Raw genomic sequence first — 17,098 nt, 5'->3', positions numbered from 1 at the left:
TGAGGACGGCTCCAGCATTGTTCATGCACTGAAAGCAAGATAACAATCTGATATTTTATTACCATTAAAATGAAGCATTACAGATAATAAACATCAAGAAATGATATTACAAAAACATGTACAAAGGAACACTGTAGCATTTTAGAAAATACATTTTTGTGCGATGTTCTAACTCGTGTCCTGCTACAGCATGTATATGTCTCCCCTTACTGCAAAAGAGAGATAAAACTCTTTTGATGCTTATTTCATAACACTTTTCCATCCCCGCGCACCATGTTCACTCCTTACCCTGAAACATTCTCTGACCCTCAGCTAATCAGTGCATCCGTTTAACACAGCGCTAAAGTTACGATTCACCTCATGGCGCCAACAGTTTGGTACAGTTATAACTTGGTGAGTCGCAGAGTGTTGAGACGCACTGAAAGAATAGTAGATCCCTCCGCATAGCTTATCTCACGCAGTATCCCAGTCCAGCACTTGTCTGACTCATCATGTCTGTAGAGAAGATAAATAAGTCAGCTGAGTTCCCCTCATAGCATCTTAGGAAAGCATACAGTAATAACAATGCAATCTCAATATTTTTCATCTAGACAGAATGATTAGACACAAAAGGAATTCCTGACAGCTGTGTATCAAATGAAGCTATTATTAACAGCACTGTAGACAGCAGCCATTATTATACCTCACAACAAATGTTTTGAAAAGATCCTAATCAATGCCTATGTACCATTAGCAAGTCCAAGTCCTCCAGCTTTAGATGCAAAACTTTAAAACATGTCAAAATTGTAGTTTAGGTCAAATGTTTTTATTTTTAACATAAATGAAGGGTACTAATTATTCAGTGATTTTCCTGCTATTCTGCTCTTATTTGATGTGCTCAGATTGTGCTTTGTTGCTGAAACCTTACCTCAAGAAATGTTTAAAAACATATAAAATGGTCCAAATATTGTAAAATTAATTTCTTTGCTATAATTTACCAAAATTCCCTGGAAAATAATCCATGAATATGGAGTGTGTTTAGATTTCTCCTACATCACTAAAATAATAATCTTCACTGTGAAGTGTTGGATGAAAATTGCTTTCAATTCAGTTTTGTTCATTTAGCACCAAATCAAAACAGTTACCTTAAGGTGCTTTATATTATAAAGACTCTATAATGATACAGAGAAAACCTCAACAATCAGTCGACCCCCTGTGAGCAAGCACTTGGCGACAAGTACCAGCAATTAAATGTCCTAGTAATAAGTACAGATTATAAACAAGATGAAGAATCTTTGAGCAAATACCAGATAAGCTGTAATTGCATAGACATGTATGCTTAAAGACATGCTTAAAGGTTAATTTAATGAGTTACAGCGAAAGGAAATGCCTGCTAATGGTAACATAAACTGAAATGTCCATTTTACTATTAACTGAAGTGTCTGTTAATGCTACTGAAAATACAGAAAAACAGGAGCACTGGGACCCTGTAACAGCAGCGGGCTTCTCAGACTACCATAAGAATTTAACGTAAATCTGTTGTGCTCATTTACAACTCCAGAATATTATTCTTGTATTTTAACTTTGCATTGTTCAGAATTGTTGTATTTGTATAGGTCTTATTTATCCCATAGTGAACCTTGGTGTCGTCTGTCAGTTCATCCACTATGTAAAACAAGCTCCTTTGGTGTCCTTTCCCCTGTCTCACATCAGCTGCCCCTCCTAAGCAGAGGTTTTGAACAGCAGGACAGTGGGGCCTCTGTGCTTACAACCAATCAGGTTGATTGAAACTGATCAGCCTGTGCGTCTCTCGTCATCGTGCAGAGTGAAAAGGAAAAAACAAAACACCAACAATTGGATTTGAGTGTTTAGAGCAGCCCGAATCCCTAGCTTTGGCTCATAAGGATTGTTTGTACATGACTTCATTATTTATACTTTGGACATGTTTAATATAAGCCTTTGTAACAGCAGACTTTATAAACTTTAAAGACAGTCTTTCACTCTGAAACTCTTACAAGGAGTCTGAATAAAACTTTACTGTTGGATAAAATTCGCTCACTAAAATCCCTTCATCACCTAAATGATCATTTGTGTGTATAAAGTGATTTTCCTCCTTTTTTGTTTTTCTGTGACCTTACATTCAGTTGTTATGTCTAGTAGGCTCTCACCTCCAAATGTCAGTCATCTCTGTTGGGACGGGCTCCTCACTGGTTTCACTGGGCATCATGGCAAAGCCCCCCACAGCGTACAGGAACCCCCCCATTGAGATCAGATTAAGGGAACTGCGCTCCTGAGGGAACTCTGTGAACTCAGACCACCTGGAATAACAGGACAATAAGGACACAAACACACACGGGGACGTGATGGTGTTAAACAAGCTTCAATAATACTGAATGACACCCGTACCAGTACCACGAGTGGCGTTTTATGATCTAATGATCTCTTGTTTGTGCTCAGTGAGTCATTTCACTAATGCGGACAGATGCTTCCCCTTGTTACGAGTAGATAAAGCGGGTTATATATATGTAATAAAGCGAGTCATATATATATATATATATAATAAAACATTGTCTCACTTGTTGCTGGCAATGTCATAGACCTCCACAGAGCTGGTGAGGCCTGAGTCTGTGACTCCTGTGACCACAAAGATCTGGTCGTTGTGGACGGCGATGCCAAACAGAGAGCGGGCTGTTTTCAGAGGGGCCAGGTCCTTCCATTCAAACTTAGTGGGATTGTAGACACACACTCTTCTCATGCACTTCCTACACACACACGTGCGCAAACACGCATGTGCAAACAAACAGACAAAATATGCTTTTTTAAACGGATTATTTGAGTTCATGCATGAGTTTCGTCATATATGTTCTAATCCTGTTCATTTCTGATGTTTTTGATTTTGCAGGAGCCAGGACTGTTTATTTATTTGTTTTTTTAAGTTGGTTGGTTTTTGGTCTGATCCCCATTAAAATAACAAAATGAAACATTGTGCTCAGCCACCGCAGACTTTAAAAGTTCTGTTTAGCCAAAGTTATAAACTGAGTTATAAAATCCGCAGAACACAAAATAATTAAATAATAATAAAATAAAACTATGAGACTGATGATGAATGAGGTTTAATAATGATTTTTCTTTTTTTTCCTACCGACATTATCATAAAAATGTGGGCTTTTAAAGCCTGTAGTGCACTTACCTGCTTTCAGACTTTCCTCCAATGACGTAGACGAGCCCTTTGTGTGATACAGTTCCATGGCCATACACCTCATAAGGCAGGGGATCAGATTCTCCCCATTTGAAAGACCTGTGCAGATGTGCAAATGAAGAAGAACATGTACCATCATGAACAGACTCTGCAGATGATAAAGTGAGTGACTCATGCAAACTGTGATTCTAAGAAGAAACGAGGCTTGGGAGTTGCTGTTTTGTTCCTTTTATAAGGAAAACACACATTTCCGGACTTGATGATTTTGAATTTTAAGGTCAAAGTTTAAACAAATCGTATTTACTATCGTATGCAATTATATTTCCAAGAGAGATGGCCATAATTTAGATAAGATGTGCATTTTCCATTACACTAGAGCATATTAAACTTACTGTCTGTCATAGATCATGACTGAGCTCAGTGCGTGCTCGCCGTCCTTCAGTTCCTTTCCTCCAACAACAAAGATTGAGTTTTCAGCTTCAGTCAGGCCAAACAGACAGCGTGGGTTGGGTTGTGGAGGCATCCCTAACCAGTCTGAACTGACTGGGTCAAACTGGGGATAAATAAAAGTGATGTGAGAGGAATTAAATACAAAAGAATCCAGAAATATTTTTAAAATACCTTAAGATTTGAAAAGGAGCCATCGTCAGAGTTCAGGTTGTAAAGAGCTACAAATGGTTTTCATAGATTACACACTACCTGCAGGAAGTAGGAGCTGAATGGTTCATCTTTGTCCTCTTCGTTGTAGAGAAGTCCTCCCACAACAAACACTTGGTTCTCTCTTGTCACCAGGCTGCAGTGATTCTTGGGAATTTCAGTGGATTCTGACACAACAAAGCACTCGTTTCCTGCCGGGTCGTAGGCCACAGTCCCTGTGTCGCTGATCATAAGTATGAGGTCCATTTCAAACATCCCAAAACGAGGATTGTTGTTGAGTATGCCTGGCAGGTAACCGTCCTCATCATCTTCCTCATCCTCACTGCCTTCACCCCCCTTTGCCCCATCTGTTGCAGGCTTCTTCGGCTTAGGGAGCCGCCCTCTGTGAGCGTCCCTGACGAGATCCAGCTCCTTCTTGATGTCCTGGCTGAAGCAGATGTACTGGTGACGCTCCACTTTTTCTTTGAAGTAATCCAAAGGCATGAGTCTGAAGCGAACACAGTGCAACAGTTCGGGCAGATCTTTGACCCGATTGGTCTCGTCATGCTTGACCCAGTCCATCAGGGATTCAAACACCTGCTCCTCCCGCTCAACATTAAGGGCGTCTGAGGTGATGATGATGGCCACCTCGCTGGGAGCTAGCTGCAGAAAGTCTTGGTCCCTGACAACAACCTGATAGCGCTCGCAGATGAAGTCTCTCGCGGCAAGAGCAAGCTTGGGACTATCCAGAAGCAGCCCCAGTCTGAAGATAGCCAAGCAATTCCCGAGCACCAACTTTTCTTGGAGATAGGACACACACACAGAGAAGATGGAGGGGATCTGGTACATGTTGGCAACCATGAATATATCTTGAACATTCTGTTCTGTCAGATTAATGTCAGATGTATACAAGTACCGCAGGATCATCTCCATAACCCCAGGCTCCACATTCTTGAGGACAACCTCCTTCTTCTTGCTCTCCTCCAAGTCAGACAGGAACATAGCCTTGAAGAAGGGGCTGCTAGCTGCCAGAACCAAGCGGTGGCAGGGGAACTCCTTGTCCTGGATTTTGAGGACACAATCCACAAATCTGTCATTTTCTAAGAGGTCACACAGTCCATCCTGAAGCAAGGTCTGCTGGTACATCCGAGGTTGCGCCACTGGATCTATAGTCATGGCAGACATTTTGTTCTGTTGCCGTGTGCGGGTTGGGTTTCGTGGGCTCCCTACACTCTCCCCACAACAGAGCGGGACTTTCAGTGCACAGGGTGGCTCAGTTTGCCCTGAATAGTCTCGTGTAGTTGGATGGCTTGTGGCTGCAGCTGTCTGTGGCTGTCAGCCACTACGCAAGTCAGGGGTATTTATAGACAGGACCCTCACAAAGCTGAGGCATCCAACTTGGTGGACAGGGGGACCTATCCTCTGCTGTACCACACAGACCCCCACAAACAGCTGAATGACCGGGGCTGTTAAATCCAGAAGAACAACTCATCGAGCAGCTTCGCTGGGTCTGATCACAGCGACACTTTCACACACACGTAATCAAATATTGATTTAATTTGTGATCACACTGGCCTCACACAGAGTCAGTTTATCATATTGTAAGTATATTAATAGAGGTATAGGAGTATATGAGTAGTGCCGACTCATATCATAAAACAAATATATACAGAGGGAGGAAATATCCGAAGTTTTAATATTTGTTAGTTTAAAAAATTAATATGACTCGCCTGATGAGGCTTTGATGGACTGTGGGTCAACTGCTTTGTGTTCTCTTTTTTATCGTAATACCTGTACTGTGTTTTCCTAATTCTAGCTCTGACAGATCCCTTCCAGATCATCAGTCTGTAGTTGCTCCTTCAACTGAAATCTTCACAGTTGGTGTATAAAAACAGTGCCGGGGTTAGTTCCATTGTGATTAAAATATTTTTCAAACTGTTTCAGCCACAATTACAAAAAACAAGCAAAAGTTTTAATATTTTATACATCTGGTATAAATGAGGATTATTATTATTATGTGATATCCCACATTTTACTTATTCCATATGTATGTATGTATACATGTGCCAACATTAAGTGATTTGCAACAACAATGTATACTAAGTGACAAACAGTACTGGCATCTAGTGGTTGAAAGCGAGTCTGAAAAATGTGACCAGTGCATCACATATATGTAGAAGGTATAGAACAGGGGTGGGCAACTCCAGGCCTCGAATGTCGGTGTCCTGCGGGTTTTAGATGTGTCCTTGATCCAATACAGCTGATTCAAATGGCTAAATGACCTCCTCAACATCTCTTGAAGTTCTCCAGAGGCCTGATAATGAACTAATCATCTGATTCAGGTGTGTTTACCCATGGTGAGATTTCAAATCTGCAGGACACCGGGCCTCGAGGCCTGGAGTGGCCTAACCCTGGTATAGAATTAAAAGTCATGATCAGGGATGTCTAACAAAAGCCCCGGGTACCAGAATCAGCCCAGCAAAGACTACGGTCTGAAAGGCTTTGGAAAATGTGAAGGAGGATATAAAAGTTTTATCTATAATTTCACAGCTTTTACAGTTTTTCTTATTGTTAAAGACCTCCCACATGACGGCCCATACCATACAAAAACAAGATTCCTGTTTTTCACCACCTACCATACAGATATGCACTAAAACATTTGTCTAGGCAATGAAACCTAAACTTTTATGTAATATAATCCATTTATCATGTTGAAAAACTAAGAAATACTGTCGTAAATGCACCTTTTCCCCTCACATTAATCCTTCCCAGGGAATAAACGTGTAATTGAATGATAGAAAGGGGAGTTTCACTGGTCCAAGCTCAAAGTGCGCTCTCTGGGCCCACAAGATAAAAGAGGTTTGACATGCGCGGGCCATATAAAGGTTTACACCACTATAGCATCAGCGTCTGATTTATGAACCTCAAACTCAAAACAGTTCAAAGTTTAAAATCTCACATAGCCTTATTCTTTGCCAAGCTTCTTCTTTTTTTGTCACTATACAAATAAACTAAGACGACACATTGTAGCTGCATAAAGCTTCAGCATAGCGGACGTTTTGGGTTGCCAGCAGCTTTAAAAAAAATAACAAAAGTTTAGGTAATCGTGTTAAATAATTCTCTGTGCTCTGTGCCAGTAAATCTCAACATGAAGCCAACAATGCTTTTTGGGTGTCACACTGTATTGGTTACTGACGTCACAAAACTCTAAAAGATTAGAAAAGATAACCCACCTCATAATACGGCCTGGCCAGACTGGTTTCATAAAAGGAACACTCATCAACAAATACAAGTGAATTACTTAATTTGGCCCGGGCTTTTCTAAAAGGGTATGTTTTAACCATCCTGACATGTAGTGTAGCCTGTTGGCAAAGAGGTGGTTTTGTCCCACTTCTGTTGTTGATGTGTTTTTTTTCTCTGTCCCTTTCTCTCCCTCTTTCTTTCTTCCCAACTTCTCTTTCTTTGTTTTCTTTTCTGTTCAGTCTTGTCCATTGTCATTATAATAACTCAAAATTAAAAATCCTGATAAAATTCTAATGAAATATAACTATCAAGTGGACCATTATAGCAAATACAGTAATGGTCCACGTGGGAAAGTAAATCTGTGTGGCATTTTTTGGCCTTCAGACAACAACTGCTACACTGTCGGACAGGCCAAAAGAAAAGTTTAGCAAACATTGGATGTTTTTAATCATCCATGCTGTAACCACAAAGGAAATAGCAGAAATTAACTTTGGACAAACTGGGCCATCTGGTGGTGATGAATGGCAGTGTCTCACAAATCAGCAGGAGAGCCTTTTTCGTCCATTCAAAGAGAATGAATTTGTTCAAATGTTTTAATGCAGACCGTCCTGAACAGCTCATAGGTGCATACATGTACACACAGCAATCTCACTGCAAATAGCAACCAAACAAACTCACAGCAGGAGTGTCCCTTCTGGACGAAACACCACTTTATTACAAGTCAAACATTTGAAATGAACACCTTTAATGAATACCCAAAAGTGGGAAAAAACATTGCATCGAGTTTTTCTCTCTCTCTGACTGCTGCACTGAAGACACACAGCAGGTTTTGTTGACAGGCAGCATAACACTGACCCATGTCCCCTGCTGGGCTTCTGGCCTTTCAAGTGGGGGTCTTTATTATGTGAGTGAGGGCCGAGGAGAGATGGACCAAAACGCCACACCCACAGTAATCTCCTGTGGACAGTAGTAGAGTAAGGCAGTCATTCTTTGAATGGTTTCCAGTGACTTAGCTACATTCAGTACTCAGAATCACAGGAGATCTGATACATAATCAAACTAAAATACCAGTGCTTTACCGTCATATATATTTTTCTTAGTAAGAGTAAAACAATTATACTGTACATTACAATCAGCTGCAAGCTATGTGGAGGACCTCCATAGCACCCTTTTTATTTTCTTTATTGCACTCCATTTATGACGCCCTGATTTCAAGTTTTCTTCAAGTTTTACCCTTTTAGCTTGATTACAGATCAATAAGATTGGATCTCAACCATCTCAATTAAATAAAAAACAAAGATGGTGATAAAAAAGGAAGAAGAAATAAAAGTGAAGGAGAACAGAACCACACAGGCCAAAAGTAATTCTTCCTTTACAATACTATATGTCCTTAAGTACTTTTAAACATATATATATATATATATATATATATATATATATATATATATATATATATAGATAGATAGATAGATAGATAGATAGATAGATAGATAGATAGATAGATAGATAGATAGATAGATAGATAGATAGATAGATAGATTTTAAACAATCTTTAGTCCAGATCGATACAAATACTAAATGCACTGTCGGTGGGTTTGTGCCAAAGTATGTGTTGATTATCAACAGCAAGTGCACTTGCGGATTTTTCACAGTTCGAATCATTGCCTCGCTTCCGACAAACAAAAGGAAAAACACCGGCTTGTGAACAATATAGGTGCTGAATGGCTGTTAACCAGCATGGTTCTGTTACAGCATGCAAGGCCGAGGATAGAACCACGTGAGCGCCCATTGACCATTAAGTCTGTGAAACTGTTTCTCTGCCAGGTTATTCTGCTTTTTCTTTGCCACCATCTACTGGCTTCACCGGCTCTGGATCTTCCAGCAAGGCTTGTTGTCTCTCTCGTTCCTTCACCAGCTGCACACCACAGTAGGTCACGAGTAACACAGAGAGGGTCGACAGAGGAAAACCTAACAATAGGACAAAGAAGAAGGAGGAAGGGGGGGTGAGAACATTAAAGCAGAACTTTAAAGGAAATACTGCAGATAATCCAGTGAACAAGCCCTGTCAGAGTTGTGTCACAGAATGTTTAATGCTATGAAGAAAACAGAAGCGATGCTAAAGTCAAATGATCTGTGGAGCATTAAGCCCCTCAAGTTTTTACTTTTCTTGTTTTCCTGTGCTTTTGGAACTGAGAAAAAACCCTGTTTTTTATTCATACTGATGTTGTTCCCCACCTTTAAAAATCAGTCTCCTTCCCACCATTTTGGCAAACTCCAAACTGTTCAGGGAGAGAACATTGTAGAGGACGATAGCCCAGAAGTTGGCCGCATTGAACAAACCGCGGATCCTGCGTGACATGGCTTCACCCATGGCACTCTAACAGAAGACACACAACAGAGCACAAAATTACAACTAACACAGAAAAAGAAAAAATGTAATTCTGCTGCCATCCTGCAGACCTGTGAAATGTTTGATAGATGCTTAGTCCATCTTTAAATTAGGATCTGTTTTGCTTTTCTCTTGTCTATTATATTCTTGGGGCAAATATAATAGATCCACTTCTTTTAATAATGGCTTTTTAAATGAATAAAAATAGTTCCACACCTCAAAATCGTGTCGCTCAGCTTACTTTTGATCCTGTTGCTCTCAGGTCAGTACTGTATTAAGGCCCATCAAACTAAGAAATGGATCTGTGAAGTTGATAACCACCAGTTTTATTTATTAACTGCCAGTTCACTCCCCTTTATAATGAAAGGTACAACATTAAAGAGAATTAGATAATAGCCCCTGAGGCTCACTTGGCAACAGTGAGAAGGAAGAACTTCCTTTAGACAGGAAGAGAACTCTGGTAGAGCCAGACAGAAATCTGCCGTGACCAGTTGGGGTGTTGGGGGAAAGAGGAGAGAAACAAGAAGGGCACGGGGAAACAGGAACCAAATACACACTATTCTGTCTCAGTCCATTACGCAGCTTCCACAAAGTGTGATAGAGTGACTTAAAATCAGTGCTCATTAAATACCAAGATCACTATCAGTGATGAAGAAGAGATTCTGTATCCAGTGACTAAATGTGATGACAAAATGTTGATAGATTCCTGTGTTTGTGTCAAGACTCTAAAGAATTTTTTTACCAAGTAATTTAATTTCTTCTTTAAATGTATCAGACACAAATTGTTATTCAAGGCAAGAATTTTCATCCATGCTCAAACATGCCTAGGGGCATTACTATTTGCCTTATCGTTTCTCACCTCTATGGTAGAAAGTGGTGGAAGGGAGAAGAACTTGGCCACCCACAGCTCAAAGTTGAGACCAAAGCAGTTGAAAAAGGACCAGATATAAACCAGTTCACATGGGCCCAGCCACAGGGTGGTGACGGCAAAAGTGCAGATGGTTGCAAGAAGTTCTTTGAAGATTTGATCGTGATTTCCACCAATGTAGTCGTAAACATACCTGCACGTGACACAACGATGAGTCAAAATCCTCTTGTCTATACCGCGTTCGGTTCTTTATGCCCATGAATTTAAATCATCCATGCACTCACTTGCACAGCCAGTCATTGATGCCTCTGTCAAAGTGCCTACAAAAGACACAAAGTTTCATGAATACTTTCACACATTTTACGGTTTTGCAGAGCGAACCAAGAAACTACACTGTGGTTTCACACTGCTGATGCAAGTCGCACGTACGTCTCAGCGAAGACGTAAAGCATGGTGATACACTTGGGAGGCTGAGGAGGGTCCAGGTGATCCAGCATTGCCACGGTGTTGATGACGCCGAACATTACAGCCGCTTTCACCCAGTCATACACCAAGTTGGAATAAGCCAGTCCAGCTGTGAATCACATAAAAACAAATCTGAATCTTTCCTAATTAGAATATATCCCACAGTCTTTTCAGGCATTTATTTAAAGTCCTGCCTCTGAGAAAACCTCCAGTAGCAGATTAACTTGAAATGATGTTTCATTAGAATTTTAGATTATTCATTTTTTCACTGATTTTCCTTGGAAATAGTATGATTTTAGGGAATAACAATGTTATTTCAAACCACAAGAAATCAAATGACTGAAGCAAGAAAACTTCAGTGCAAGTGCGAAAGAAAGGAAAAAGCTTTGGATTTAATTACTCACCCAGAGACCAGTCAGAAAGCTTAGCGACCAGCTTCATGTCACTGGGTATCGTCAGAATGTAAAGGTAGTGGAAGAAGACATCCACCACGAGAATACCTCCCAGGTGCAACAAGGCCTTGGTGGTGATGTTCCACATCTCCCTCTCTTTACGGATCAGCTGAGTGTTATTTGCCTGCAGAACAAAAGCTTCCACTAAACTAGGGACAGTACCTTGCTCAGGTAGCCATTCAGGGGATTTGAACCCATGATCATGGGGCGACCACTCTACCTACTGAGCTATCCCTGCCATATTCCATAGAAACTTGAATATTTGACGATTACTCCATTCAGAATAGCAGAGTTACAGATTTGTAACTATTTTTGGACCAATTAATTATTCACATTAATAAAATAGTTAATTAAAGAATAGATGTACCTACTGTTGATTAAAAGAAATATTAGGGTTTCTTTTTAAAAAAAACACCAGTTTATCTTTATATTCCGTTTGATTTCAATCCTCACCTGGGCATGAAACCGGTCGAATGTCATTATCGGTCCAAAGAAGAAGAATGGGAGGTAGAAGTTGTATTTCACCAGGTCTGAGAACGTGTAGTTGCCTTCCTTCTTCTCGCAGTTCTCTAAAGCAAAACTCATACAGCGCATGATGCTGAAGCCACAACCGCCATAGAACAGGATATCTTGGAGGTTGAAGGAACCAGTTACCAAGGCTTCCTGTTGTGGGGCAGTGGGGGGATAAAAGTTATTCTGAGCCTCAAACACCAGTCTGCATAAGGACGACAATAACAATCTGGCAGAAGCTGTATGCTGTCAGTACTGTAATCATGTGTCCATACATTACATATTAGACCAAATACTATAATTTGTAATGTTATCTATAGTGTTTCGGGATCGTTCTCCGGTTTGGTAACACTTCTAAGATCACCTACAGCTGAAACCTTTCACAGTGGTGTGGATAAAGGGGGGCCAACAACAACTGTGTGTAGCAATGTGAAAACTATGATGCTACAGGGCATTCACGTTTTCTAGTGCATGTTTAGGGAGGCTGGAGGTCTGTCTGCATTTAAATTCAACCAATTTTCAAATGGTTTTATTGGTTGTTTCTTTCTAATAAACCTCACTTATTTCCAGTGGGCTTCAATAACTGCTTCTGAGTCTGAATCACCACATTTTGGAAAATCCTGGAAACACCCCTACAAACTCAGCTAAACTCCAGAAAAGTTGCAGTTCAGTTTTATTTATATAGCACCAAATCACAAATGAAGTTGTCTTAAGGTGTTTTATATTGTAAGGTAAAGACCCTACAATAATACAGAGACAACCCAAACAATCAAATGACCCCTTATGAGCAAGCACTGAGAGAAAGTGGGAAGGAAAAACTCCCTTTTAACAGGAAGCAACCTCCAGCAGAACCAGGCTCAGGGACGGGCAGAAAGAACTTCCATTAGGATCATTAGGAAGAAATGTGGTGGTCGAGCACAAATGTTGTAGTATTTATTACATGCGTCGCTGGACTTTGGAAGTAGGTGAAGTTGTTAAACTTCTACTTTGCTACCATTCCCTCACCTGCCAGGAGTTAAAGGGCTCCAGCTTGATGGAGGCCAGCGTACACAAGCCTGCAGCGAAGCACATCCATTTACTTTTGAATATAGCCACGCTGTATAGTATGATGCAATGAGAAAGAACCAGAGCCAAGAAAGTCCAGCCCATCGTTACCAGGACTGCCAAACCTCCATACACCCCAAAGACCAAGGATCTGTGCTGTGGATAAGAAGGAGCCAGAATTAGTCAAGATATCAGGATATAGTTCAGAATTCAGGAACACACATGAAGAGTGGTGTTAGTATAATAACACTCATGACACTGCAAAAAATTAAAATACCTAAGGATGGGAAGATTAAATTACAGGGCAATGAAAACAAATCTACAGTCCACATATGCACAATTTAAATGAAATGCATGGCAAATGTTGTGAAATTCTAAGATCTTTTAATGTTACCTTACATCCATTTATACCAATCTTCATTGTAAACATGAAACAAGACAGAAAACATGTTTAAAACATGATGAACTGTTTTAAATATGTCCAGATATTCACAGCAGAGACGCAACAGATGGGAACTTGGTATCAAAGAAAGCAGCTCATGCTGTGTTGAGTCACTCTGTCAGGCCTTGAGGTTCAAATAAAAGCCACGAGAAACATTTTTGTTCTGGAACAGAAAAACATCTCATTGAATAAAAATGGAATAAAACTACATTTAATTAATCACTTCAAGGCCTTCTGTTCACATCAGCAGAATGCAGCTTTGCATTTACTGTAATATCTTTCTTCACACTTGAGCACATGCAAATATGTGTGAAATACATATTTACAGAGAAAACACCATGAGCCCGCACGTGTATTTATTCAAAACCCAGGAGTATCTCGTGAGCATTCACACTCGCGCACCTTTGGAGCCACCAGGGAAAATATCTTGGCAAAGATCACATGACCAACGAGAGCAAAAAGGATATGATTGCGGAATGTCGTGAACCACATCACCCATTCGAAGTCCGCAGCATCCTACAGCAAGGAAAAATGCATTAGGATCAAATAACAACCGCTCGCTTAACATGGCGCTGTGCAGCTGTATAGAGAATACATGAAGAAGAGGGACTTACCATTTTCCTGCCAAAATAATGCCATCCTGGTTTGACGCTTTCCTTGAAGGTCTTTCTGTTTGCATTTTCTGAAAAAACGAACAAACAAAAAAACGATAATCTCCATTTGTGCATGCTGAGGTGTTTTATTAATAATGCAAAACAGCTTTAAGTAATGGCAGGACACTGTAAAGCCTCTGTGTTAGGGAATCCAGGCTTTGAGCAGCTTTGTTTTGGGCATTTTTATATGAGCTGGTTATTCCTCTGTAAGAAAACAGTCGTGCAGGTAGTCACAGCTTGAAGAGCTTTGGTGTGTTCATTGGATTATTGCAAATTTAAGGGCCTGAGAGCACTTCTGGTCTATTTTATAACACCAAATATTACATAATACACTCACTGCAGAGCTTTCTATTCTGAGGCTGACATCTAGTCTCATGTAGACATAATCTTGTTGCAGGAGAGTAGTTTTCTATATAACCTGAACAAAGCGCTAACACATAAATGACAAACACAACACCAAAAACAATCGCAGTGGTGACCAAAGTTGAAGCAATCAGTGTAGCAACAAATGTGATCAACCTACACCACCACCACAGTGGGGAGTAGGTTTTTCCAGCCAAAGCTGGAGAAGCCTCAAAATGTAAGGGTCATTCGGGGAAAGCCTCTTACTTCTGGGAACACAGCCAAACTACTATTGCCAGTATACAGTGCTACTGTAGCATGCAGACCTGAGTATTACAAATGACCATTTTAAGAGACAGAGACTGAAGGAGAAAAAATATCTGGACTAAAATGATGATTGACATCTAGACTGTATGACAGCACAGACGGTGACAGACAGCACCAGTCACCCGATTGCACTCAGTCCACTCAGATCAGTTTGTGAAGAGGCTGGTCGAAGCATGTCATAGTCTGAATGCATGCAAACATTTGGTGTTATTTCAGGATGAAGGGTTTGGAGTTAGTTGGCTCAGTGTAACTTAGTCAGAAATATCTCCATCTGGGAAATAATTAGAGAGTAAGTGGACCATTTTTTCAAATTGTCTTCACATAATAAGAACACGCAGGGGGGAAGCAGTCTCTTTTCATCTACTAAATGAACTTTGTTCTGCCCTGTTTTAGGTTAAATAGAGCACTGTTGTAGGATGTAGGACGGTGCTTTTTGAGGCAGTTTTTAAATTGCATTGGAATTGAATTGCATTGTCACTTGGCTTTCAGTGACATTTATCAGATCATGAGTGAAAATTGTGCTCCTAAAGCTGATAGTAGGTGCATAAAAGTGTCCATTCTCTCCAACTTTAGGGAATATCAGTGGATTTCAATTAACCTCTATAAATGTTAAAGCACTGTGATATTGATTTTTTTTCCGGACTTTCTCAGTTACACCGACAGCCTGTGTGTGTGTGTGTGTGTGTGTGTGTGTGTGTGTGTGTGTGTGTGTGTGTGTGTGTGTGTGTGTGCGCGCGCATGCATGCACTCCGGACATCTCTTGACACGTTGTGCACTCACCACTTGAAGCTTCAAATATCCAACTGCCTGCCCATATCAAGGCCACAGCAAGTACAGCTGTGTAGAGATACAGCTCATATCTAGGGAGGGCAGTCTTGATCCCCATGGTGAATCTGCACACTTGAAGCCTAATGGGTTGAAAAGCAATCAGCCACATAATGTTAGACCTAAGTGAAGGGAACCAGTATAAATGAACAGAAAACAAAACAAAAAAAGGAAAACTCTGAGAGAAATGCAGGGTTAAAAGGTTTATTTTACTGAACCAGGTTATTCTTTGGAAATTGTTACATTGTAGTTTGCTGTGACATGTCAGTATGAAAGCATGCACGTTGACAGGTTCCTCGATAAATAAAATGCTCCGCAGGATTAACCGGACAAAACATGAGGAGAAACCCAGTACAGTTAATTTTTATGGTAGATGTCCTTGGCAGTGTTACCCAGTGGAAATCAGCCTGTGCCTATAGAAACTATACACCCACAAAAACGGGTCAGCGCAGTAATAACACAAGTTCCTGACTGGTCTGAGACAGACCGGGGTGTTTCACCGAGGTGGTATTTTACTAATAAGCTTCCCGGATCGACAGCCCAGTGACTTAAATAGGACTTCAGAGCTCTGGCTCCTCGGAATCAGCACCGTCAGCTGCGCAACCCTACCTCTCCTTCCTATTATAGTACTGTCTTGCAGTTGGTTTGCTGTACAGCAGGGCAGCTGCAGTGCTATGTGATCTGGGAGGCGCTGGGGACTCACTTCACAGAATAATTAGCCCTAACTGGAATGGCCAAGAATGGCGCACTGGAGTGGGAAAACCGTTAGTTTTCAGGTGGACAGCCCGGGTTCCTGGCTGTGTTAGGGCGTGTGCTTCATGCTCATGTAGCGCACTTTGAGTTGAACTTAAAGGAGTTGGACGAACAAGTGTGGCATGCCAGTGCCAAGATGTAACCATGGCTATGCAGATCCCCCGCAAAGCGGCATGCATACAAATTGAGGCTTACTTTTTCAATGCTCTGTGCGCACAGAGTCGATAACACACCGGCTGTTTGTTCTGATTGTTCCCCCCTGGTGGTTTCCGTCATATTTATCACTTTGCATTAATACAAGACTTGTTTTACTAACCTTATATCCGCTTTACACTGTCAGGATGAGGGCAGCACTACAGCCAGTTCTTCAGTAGACCAAAGAAATTGGGGGAAAGCAGGTGGCGGCAAAAGCAGATTTCATTTCATTCGTCTTGCGGGGGCTTTGCCGCTGCCTCTGATCACCAGCCTCTGGCAGTCAGGATGTTGCGGACCCAACGAAAGGAGGAGGAGGAGGAGGAGGAGGAGGGGGGATATATTTATCCACCACTACTGCACCGCAATGAGGGGTGGTCCACACCGTGTCCATCGGATCTTACTCACAAACATGGTTTATAACGTCGAAAAAAGAAAGTCAATCAGTAGCAATTAGCCTAATTGAGAGCCAATCAAAGATAGAATGAATCTGACTTGATAAATTATATGCGGATGTTAAAAGTGCAATGAAATATGATTGCACTTACTGTTACAGACCCAAGTCTTTCACGTTTTCCGGTTAGATGCAACAAAGGCAATGTTTCTACAATTTGAAAGAAATTGGGTTTTTTCTGTTTTTAAAAATAATTTTCTGTACTCTGTGATATCGTCGAAGACCGCCATATTATAAAACGCATTAAATGCCTAAGGAATTTGGGGAATTTTCATATATTAGTCAGTGCTTTCCCATTTCAGCACACACACATCACATCTGAGTC

At 40.9% G+C, this 17,098-nt stretch overlaps 2 protein-coding genes across 3 annotated transcripts; both read right to left on the bottom strand.

Annotated features, from left to right (window-relative positions):
* Positions 1–11: 11 nt before the first annotated feature.
* Positions 12–5,129, bottom strand: LOC146648628 (kelch-like protein 40a). The gene is made up of 6 exons (XM_085388546.1): positions 3,878–5,129; positions 3,571–3,731; positions 3,170–3,277; positions 2,556–2,741; positions 2,148–2,297; positions 12–495 (listed from the first exon to the last, which is right to left on the bottom strand). The coding sequence occupies exons 1-6, from the start codon at positions 4,997–4,999 to the stop codon at positions 384–386; spliced, it is 1,839 nt and encodes a 612-aa protein (XP_085244672.1). The 5' UTR covers positions 5,000–5,129; the 3' UTR covers positions 12–383.
* A 2,616-nt stretch (positions 5,130–7,745) lies between these two features.
* Positions 7,746–16,641, bottom strand: hhatla (hedgehog acyltransferase like, a). Of its 2 annotated transcripts, XM_085388566.1 has the most exons (13): positions 16,444–16,641; positions 15,330–15,457; positions 13,842–13,909; positions 13,630–13,743; positions 13,180–13,200; positions 12,747–12,941; positions 11,685–11,894; positions 11,184–11,355; positions 10,744–10,888; positions 10,599–10,634; positions 10,306–10,507; positions 9,293–9,434; positions 7,746–9,025 (listed from the first exon to the last, which is right to left on the bottom strand). In XM_085388566.1, the coding sequence occupies exons 2-13, from the start codon at positions 15,433–15,435 to the stop codon at positions 8,883–8,885; spliced, it is 1,554 nt and encodes a 517-aa protein (XP_085244692.1). In that variant the 5' UTR covers positions 15,436–15,457; positions 16,444–16,641; the 3' UTR covers positions 7,746–8,882. The 2 variants fall into 2 exon arrangements, with proteins under 2 accessions (XP_085244692.1, XP_085244693.1); XM_085388567.1 differs by lacking the exon at positions 13,180–13,200 and having other exon boundaries at positions 16,444–16,636.
* Positions 16,642–17,098: the final 457 nt, after the last annotated feature.

Source organism: Rhamphochromis longiceps, linkage group LG18 (genome assembly GCF_057381845.1).
Source record: "Rhamphochromis longiceps isolate RC_006_pf linkage group LG18, R_longiceps_female_GT1.1, whole genome shotgun sequence".
Taxonomy (NCBI): Eukaryota; Metazoa; Chordata; class Actinopteri; order Cichliformes; family Cichlidae; genus Rhamphochromis; species Rhamphochromis longiceps.
Note: the sequence above shows the minus strand (reverse complement) of the source record. Positions and strands in the feature narration are given on the sequence as shown.